At 45.1% G+C, this 9,204-nt stretch overlaps 1 protein-coding gene across 3 annotated transcripts; it reads left to right on the plus strand.

Moving 5' to 3' along the window:
• Window positions 1-204: 204 nt before the first annotated feature.
• Window positions 205-7,217, plus strand: LOC136496838 (protein EIN6 ENHANCER-like). Of its 3 annotated transcripts, none has more exons than XM_066492592.1 (3): window positions 205-631; window positions 4,528-4,580; window positions 6,860-7,217. In XM_066492592.1, exons 1-3 carry the CDS (start codon window positions 457-459, stop codon window positions 6,989-6,991), a joined length of 360 nt encoding a protein of 119 aa, XP_066348689.1. In that variant the 5' UTR covers window positions 205-456; the 3' UTR covers window positions 6,992-7,217. The 3 variants fall into 3 exon arrangements, with proteins under 3 accessions (XP_066348689.1, XP_066348688.1, XP_066348690.1); XM_066492591.1 differs by having other exon boundaries at window positions 4,538-4,605; XM_066492593.1 differs by having other exon boundaries at window positions 4,538-4,580; window positions 6,860-6,995.
• Window positions 7,218-9,204: the final 1,987 nt, after the last annotated feature.

Consider the following 9,204-nt stretch of genomic DNA (forward strand, 5'->3'; position numbering starts at 1 on the left):
CACAATAGCGGGATCGCACGGAGTGACAGCACCGTTGGGTGTAGGAACACAGCAGGACGATGGACCCATGTTGAAATATCGCACCAAAAAATAACCACCCTTTATTTTTTTTAGTTGTAAGATACAGCCAGCAGTTGCTGTATTATTAGCCACGCTCGTGGCAGAATGGGCCTACAAAAGTCCTTTCTCTCCTTCCGCGTCGATCTCAGCCGTCCGCATTTCCGATCCGAAAAGGTCACCGTGCACTCCGCCGCTCTCTGTCACGACCCTGAACCGTCCAACCTCGCCGCCGGCTTCCTCTCTCTCGCCTTCCTTTGCCCCTGGCCCCTGGGCGCCGAACCCTCCCTATCCGTTAACCCGCGTCGCCTTGAACCCTAACCTCCTGGCGGAGGATCCGCCGAACGGCCGGACCACTTAACCCCCCTCTCTTTGCGCCGCGCAGTGGAGTAGAGGTGGATGGAGTCGGAGGTGGTGAGGACGGAGATGGTGCTTGCGCCGACGCTGCCGTTCAAGAAGATGCAGACGGCGGACAAGTATCCCAAAGGCCAGTCCCGGGGCCGGCAGTGGAAGCACCTGCGCCACCTGCTCCAGTCCGCTGACGCATCCTCCATGCCCCCGGACCGCCCCAATTGTGAGCACCCTCCGGGTCCCCTCTTCTTGATCTGGATACTCCTGAGTTCTATTAGATGATTATTGCTCAACTATCGCACATTGTGGTCGTGCTTGTCTTTAGAGAACCACCCGTTTCTGCGATTCTCCTCCGTTGTTCATGTTTATGTGGGTATTTAGTTGAAAATTGTGGGTTGTGTGTTGGTGCTAATAAATAGAGGTAACTTGGTTGCTCCTGTTCAGTTTTAAGTTGTCAGGGTCATACAAACAATTGATTGGATTAGATTGTATACATGCTTGTAGGCTATTGGCATTTGCCACCAAGTGGTTTGGTAAAGAAAAAGGTCTTCAGAATTGGAGTCTACATTTTTGGACAGCAGAAGTATCATGTCACATCGAAATTTGTCTTTACAGAGTAGCTGTTTGACTGTTCACACAGAAAGCATTAGATCAATGCCATCATTATGACTATTATTCCATACTTTTTGTGAAGAATTTATATACAGATGAATGTCAATAAAATTATGTTGTGGAGATCTTTGATACAAATTGATATAAAATTTTAAGATTCTTTTAAACATCTGTAAATGGAACGCTAGATATCTGTAATAAATCATCACTTTTCTTTTTGAAGCGAGACTTTACTATTACTTAACCTGAAATGTCATCGCAAGCAAGCTGAATGATTCAATCAGGGGTTACATCCAGAACAGGACTGGCAACACCATGGCACATCGAGCCAAGCTCGGCTAGAGCTTGTGCTAACTTTGTTACATTTCCTTTTTGTGTGCTTACTGAAAAAGGACAGCTGGCTTTGCATTGTTGATCATTTGGCCCGAGCATCTCTCATACAAATTAATAATTTTTTTAGCTGCAAAGCATTTTCTCTATTTGCGTGAATGAGGATTGAAGAACTATGAGCAAATAAAAGATGGCAAACGCTTGGAGCGCTTGGGCATACTTTAGCTCCATTTATTCTTCCTTCTCTATCTGCCTTGAGCAAGAGTGATGAAAATCTAGGTACCACTGATATGTGAGGTAGGCTGCTGTACCCATATCCGATATGGCAGGATACCTGTGAAATGCTGTGATATGCATATCGTGAAGTATTATGAAATTGTGATTTTAAAAATAAAAAGATTGAATCAACGATATGTTTCTGATACTTGCTGATGCTTCCACCCAATATGTTGTTTCCTATTCATGCGATATAGCAGGGTGATGGAGAACTAGGGAGAGCCTGGAAGGTGGGCCAGGGTCTGAGAAGAGTGCTTACCGTGGGTGATAAGAGATGTGATGATGGCATGGGCTACCCATTTTGCTAGTGGGTGGCGTCAATGTTTTTAAGGCGGTAAGGCGAGGCGTGGCGAGTGACTACCGCCTTACGCTTAGGCGACTAAGGCGTGAGGCGAGGCGACGCCTTACGGATTTAAGAAAAACTTAAAACAACAGCTTAGAGTAGTAGATGATGAAGAAAAAAGAAAAGGAAAAAAGAAAAAGAGAGGAGTAAGAAGTGGGCTGGCCCAGCCCACCAGGCGGCCCATGTGCCCCTCCCCTCCTGGCGTGGCTTATCCCAATGGGAATCCCCTCTAGCGTTGCTCCTCGTTCTCCACTACTCGTCCGCCTCCGCTCGTCTCTCCGCCGCTCCACTTCCTTCTGCGGCTCCTGCTTCCGTCCGTGGCTCCTCCCCTCTCTCCGGATGCGCTGCTCTGCTCCCCTCCCTCGCTGCTCCCCTTCCAGATCTAGAGTCGTCCGCCATCCCCTTCCAGATCGAGCAGCCGATGGCGAGGAGAAGGCGGAATCGAGCAGGCGACGGCGAGGAGACGGCGCAATTGAGCGGAATCGACGAGGAGACGGCGGAATAGAGAGGACCCGCATCAGAATCGATGAGGAGACGGCGGAATCGAGGGGGCATCAGCATGTGCATAAGGCGACAAGGTGGGGAAACAGCAGTCCGCTGGCGGCTGCTCCTCGCGCGGGTGGGAAAGAGGGAAGGGAGAGGCGAAGCGGCTCGTGTCCTGCTCAATGGAGGACCAGAAGAGGCGACGGGGAAACAGCAGCCTGCCGACGGCTGCTCCTCGCGCGGATGGGGAACAGGGGAGGGGGAGGCGGAGCCTCGGCGACAGCAGCTTCTACCGGCGGTGCGGGCGAACGCGTTCGCGCGGGCGAGCAGGTAGGTCCGTCTTCCCTGCGAGCGCTCCTCTCTCTGCTCTCTGATTTCTTTTGCGCTCCTCTCTCCCTGCGCGCCTAATCTCTCGCGCGCGCGATGCTTTCCCGCGCGCTTGCACTTTCCCCGTCCTTTCTGCCGCGCCCGCGTTTTCCTACCGTGGCCATCCCCGTATGGCGCCCGCCTTGCTCGATTTCGACGAATCGGACGCCAAATCGACAACTTCCGGACGCCATGGTAGTAAGGCGGACGCCATACCAATCTGAGGCGAGTCGTCCCGCCTGTAGCGCCTTGCCGATTAGGCGACGCCAAAGCGACGCCTTAAAAACATTGGGTGGCGTTAGATAGTCGTAGGTGGTGAGCAATTGATGGCTATATGGCAAAGCAGCGTTGAGGGAGGTGATAGGATAGTCATTTGGAAGAAGAACGAGTGGTGGTGGCAGCTGCCTTGCGTGCACCACCAAAATAGCTATAGGGTATCTTAGGTGGGCTGACTGGGCCAGCAGCCCAGCACATGGAAGCCCACCTCATGCTTTCTCTTTTTTTCTTTTCCCCTTCATCTTGTGATGGATATGTATTGAGTATGTGTGTTTAAATATTTTAGTTGTTGAGTAGAGGTGCACACTAGCTGCTTTCCTAATAGCATCAACCTTAAATATCATAAGTTCTTATGTTAAATAATTTTAGTTTGTTTATACATGTTAGTGGTATTTAAGTAATATATATATATATATATATATATATATATATATATATCCTCGCCATATCCTTGTTTCTGGACAAATGCCTTATCAATGTATTAGTGTATTGCATATCGGTGATACATATATGATAGATGAAACCCCTCAACACATAGAAGGAACAGATAAGGGGATAGTGTATCTCCCAGTGAATTTCTCTGTCAAGACTCCATTCACCTTATACAGTAGGAAGTAGGATACTGATGTGGTATACTTCAATTGTATCGAATCAGCAATGAACCCCATTTTCAACATAATATCTTTCAGGAATCTGCTGTCATTACTGTCATATACCTTGTTTATATCCGATTTGATAAGCTGCATATCTGTTTTCCTTCTCTTTTATTCCGCGAACCATGTGTCTATCACTCTATCTCATATGCAACCAAGATATTGTCTGATATGATCAACAGCATCTATCGATTGGTGAAATTGTCATTATGTATAGACTGGAAAAGCTGCACAGAGTAGTTAGTAATAAAATCCTGCTTCTCTAATTCCTTCTCCACCCAGGCGAAGACCTCCTCTCAAACTTCGAACAATTGTATTAACCTCGCACCCTGTTTTTCTTTCAATCAGTGGTAATTACCACCGGTTGATGGGTCCCCCCACCCCCCCCCCCCCCCCCCCCCCCCCCCCGCCCCGCTCGCTGACAGCAACTGAGGAATTTTATGGCATCAACACTTTTAAACACAAAAGATAATTTTATATAGTTTCATCGAGTCATGTTTTGCTTATGTTTGATAAAAGACCGTGCCACTTGAAAAATCCAGAAGTTTTTGTTCTTACTGTTTGTGCATTTTTTAGATCGAAAGACAATCAAAAGAATATGATCTCTTGTAGGATTGTATGCGACTTTTCTTAGTCAAATCACTCAAGCTGGATAATTGGACAAATAAGAGCCTAGCAAGTCTTGAAATAAGGGTGTTACATTGTCAACATCTTATCTTGAATATGCTGCATATGTGGTTTGTGCAGATTGAGACAACATCTTATGCTGACACCATTTAGTTTTGTGCAGATATGAATATCCAATCGCCCCCATCCATTTACCCACCAAAGAGGTACTGTGACTTAACAGGTTTTGAGGTAAGTTTACTTCAATATTAGTTCCTTAGTTTACTTCAATATTAGTTCCTTCTTTTGGGATTACATATCTGAGAAGGTCATTCAATGGTTTTATTGAGCGTCTAAAGGTCAAATTGGAAGAAGAAAAAAAGGGTCATACTATGTTTCCTTAGTACTACTATACTGGTCACAGTGTGCTTACTTACTATTAGTATTATATTTTTGGTGGTGCTAACTTTTGACTTGATATGTGATTGTATCATCTGTATAGGACCGGTTCAGTTCTTGTGTAGAATGTGTGCTATTAGCTTCTGGTCGATAGGTTAGAAGAAAGACCAATTGGTAGCTTAAAAGAAGCTAATCAAGCTATACCTAAGAAAAACTGGAACGCAAGTAGTATGCAACTCCCTCTGTTCCAAAATATATAGGTCATTTTAGTTTGTCCCAAGTTAAAATTACTCTAACTAAGACGAAGTTTTTAGAAAAATGGATCATCTACTGCATCAAGTTAGTTTTATTAAATTCACCATGAAATATGTCTTGATAGAGCAGTTTGGTACTGTACATAACTGGATAGTAACATTTTCTATAAACTTGGTCAAAGTTAGAGAAATTTGAATGAGGACAAAACTAAAATGACCTACATTTGGAAAAGATGTAGTCAATGCTGTTGCCTTTTGAACAGCGGACTATTATGTTAAAGAAGCTTTGCATGTCTTTTGTCTTTTGGAAATGCATACTGTTTTCTTCTTTTGGAGCTGTGAAGATGAAGATGGTCTGGAGAATATGGCTGTCATGATACTCTTTTGAGTTTGTATTTCTTTCTTCCTGTAACTTCTGATTAGGGCCATTTCACATAGTATGTTTTTTCCCTTTCTTGTCCATGTGTGGAAGCCAATAGAATGAAAAACTTCTTATTGGAACTGTTAGGCGGTTGGTAGCGCTAGACTAGAAACCACTGGGCGATTATAGGTTCCCAGCAATCACTTCATACAAGTAAGGCACTTATATCTAATGTATGGCTAGTCTGTTTTGGAACACGAACGAAACAAGATTTTATATCTATTTTGTGTCTTATAAATCGGAAGTGACTATTGATTTCAGATTTGACTTGGATAATATCTGAATTCTTGCAATTAGCTGTTGAAATTATTCGACTCATTTCCAAAAGTTCTCTTTTGTAGACAAGGATTTTTGTCCATTTTTCTAGCATTTTTTTGCTAGCTATTCTCGCATCAGATTGGTATTGATAGTCACATAATTTATAAATTTCACCTTCCGTGATATTAATAACCTTTGTATTGGACATCCTCAGATTACATAATGTAGAAACTTCATCTCAGTTCCCTGATATTAATAATTTGTGCATTGGATATCCTCAGCTGACATCTATGTTAGTAGTTTTGGCTCAAGCTGAGCAGTCCTGTTCTAGCCACTGGGCAGTCCTGTTGTAGTTGAGCCATCCCTAAGGTAGTGTTTGGTTCTAGGGATGAGATGGTCCCAGGTGGGGTATCCCACTTTCGGATGGTGTTTTGGTTCGGAGACAAATAGAGATGGGACCATCCCACTAGGGAATATACTCTCTGGATGCGGGTTCAACTTGCCCCCAGAAATTTGACGAATGGGTCGTCCCAAGTGGAATGAGCGCTCTTGGCACTAGCGTGTGGGCATGCGAGAAGAGAGAGGTTGATGGTGTCGGCGAGCTCCCAGGAGAAGTCGACAGGCCTCGGGGCCAGTGAGCTCAAGCGAGGTCAGAGGGGCTTCAGGTCCGGCGAGCTCAATGGCAGAATACGAGATCTGCGGGGCGGCAGGAAGAAGAGAGAAGGGATGGGCTGACCCTGATTAGGTGTGGCGGAGTTCAATGGCGTGCGAATGGAGCTTTACGAGCCGCCGGGGCCACAGTGCCAACCATAGGGACGCCGGCGACAAGCGCGCGGGACTGCCGGCTATGGGGACGTCGAGGGCCGTGGAGCTGCTGGCCATGGGGGCGCTAGCGGCTGGGACAAAGGGTGCCGGTGGCTGTGACGCTGCCGGCCATGGGGACGCAAGCCATCGGGGGCTGCGAGATCGATGGAGAGCCGAGCACAACCTAACTAAACTGTACCTCGCAGCTCAGTTGTAGTGTCTGCATGACAGACATGAAAGAAAACAGAATTCTAGAAAGAATACTCTGGATAAACTGCTATTTTTTTTTATCAAACTTATACATCACCTACTTCTGCATTTTACTTCTCTATGATTGCTGATGGCAACTGAACTAAATCCCTCATTGCAGGCACCGTATGTGGATCCGAGGACAAAGTTGCGCTACGCTGATCCAGAGGTGTTCAAGCAGATCAGGATGCTTCCTGATGAATACGTCCAAAGGTACCTGGCCTTGAGAAATGCAGCAGTTATCCTGCGATAACAATACCTGCTTAGGGATAGCAGTCTTGTTGCCTAACCATGCTGCAGTACTCAGATGTGTACTCTGATTGTATGGATAAGGTTGTTTCTGAACCTTGATCCTTTTAAACAGATCTTTCTTCCTCCCTCTTGTATATTGATGGATTTGCCTACGTCATTAGAGACATTATGATGTATATTTTATGTGCTGACATTTGCGAATTGATGTTTAAATATATTCTTGTCTACTTTAAGCGAATTGGTTTTAATCCAAATGTGATATCTATGTACTTCCCTCCGTCCCGAAGTATGAGTTGTTTTGAAAAGGTTGTGCTCGTAGTTCCGTTATTGGATGAAAGCACGAGGAATCATAGGTTAATTCATATTGGTATCGGCGATAGCATTAGAAATACGACTTGACTAAAAGGGATAGGGACACTGCTGTTGGAAAGGAAAAGCCTAGTACTTCTGTTACGAGAAAGCGTTTCTTCAGTCTTCCTCATAGGGAAAATACCATAGCTACATAGTAAAAACTACTTGTTCTAGCTTTTTTAATATATAGTTTTTACTATGTACATAGAGCGTAACAAAAAAATATATCTTCAACACTATAAAAGACTAAGTTGTTTTTGAGGGGTCTCTCTATAATAACTATTTGATCTACATATCGTGCTATATGAGCCCTTCATCATCTGTGATCTTACATGTAAGAGATAAGACTCCTCCTAAACTAAGATTCAAACTCACATACGTCTTGCGGTACATCTATAATCTCACCCGCTATAAGTCACGTTTATTTTAGGTACATGAGTCAAATACGACTTCTATCCTTGACCTAAACTGAGTCAAATTCGACTTCTATCCTTGACCTAAACCTTCCTTTTTTTTTTTCTTGGACTGCTAAAGGGACGTCAATAGATCACACCAGTTTTTGCGTTACATGTCGTTACGAATGCATGCATGCAACTAACAAATAAATTACGTGCACAAGATGGATTAGGCCTGTTCGGGCAAGTGTGCATCGACAGCCGCTGTCGCAGGTCGCTCGCTCGCCGCTGCTGTGCAGGCCGCGCCACCGTGCAGCAGGGAAGCAAGCTGCCGCTGTCGCAGGCCGCTCGCTCGCCGCCGCTGTGCAGGACGTGCCGCCGTGCAGCAGGGGAGCAAGCCGCTGCTGCCGCATGTCGCTCGACCAGGCCGCCCAAACTTGCATTGTGTGAGATGGTTTCTACGGATGATTTCTTGCCGACGTAATTGTTATGAAAACCGTGCATAGTTTCAACCATCGGGACTTGCCGGCATAGCTTTAAGTCTAGCCCCATGTATTTTTTAGCAATTATGTGTTTCTAATTAATATCCAATAAAAATATGATCATTAGAATCGTTTTTCTCTCCATAAGTGTCCTAGATTATATGGTTTTGTTGCCTGATATATGCGGATGACGCCAATCCATGCAGGTCCAAGTCATACAGCAGGTTATATTATCCTTGCTTACTCCAAAAGTAACTTAGATTACTCTGTCATGTATGGTTTAGTTGCCGAATATTGTAATTATGTTTCAAGTTTACCTCTATTTATTTATATATAAAAGCAATTACATATATGGAACATCATATTTAATAATTATAAACACGTGCGTGCCGCATTTGCATTGATTTCTTAAAAATTCTTTGTTACACCTTCACTATAAAAAGATATTTTTTAAAAGATACGTGCAGGTCGCACATGCATCTCCACTAGTACTATAAAAGAGCGAAGGAATTAAAAATAGCCTCTCACCCTGATATTTCTACCCACCTTAATTTTTGTCCCTTAGATGTACGTTAAAATCAGATCCAACACATTTAAATAATCCACCATGATCTGACAAGCGGATCTGGCCGAAAAACTTGTAAACATTTACGCGTGTTTCTCTCTTGCCGATGACTTGGTTTGGACTTTTTTCTCACCCTCCTCCACCCCTACCCACCCGTCGTACCCACGCACTGATCCACTCTGCGGCAACCGCCCCCTAACCGCTCGTCCTACCCACGCCACGCGCATGGCCATCATTTCGCGAAGGGTTCCCATAACAGGCGCCCACCTCCGATCTGTCACCGCTACTCTTTATAAAGGAGACTACGCGTACGTCTGCGCCGCCATCATCTGATCACCTCAACAATTCATCTCCCATCACCGCGAACCGCTACGTCGGCCGGAGAGCAGAGCGATCGAGGCAAGCAAGCGCGCAGCCGCCA

Source organism: Miscanthus floridulus, chromosome 12 (genome assembly GCF_019320115.1).
Source record: "Miscanthus floridulus cultivar M001 chromosome 12, ASM1932011v1, whole genome shotgun sequence".
Classification (NCBI taxonomy): domain Eukaryota; kingdom Viridiplantae; phylum Streptophyta; class Magnoliopsida; order Poales; family Poaceae; genus Miscanthus; species Miscanthus floridulus.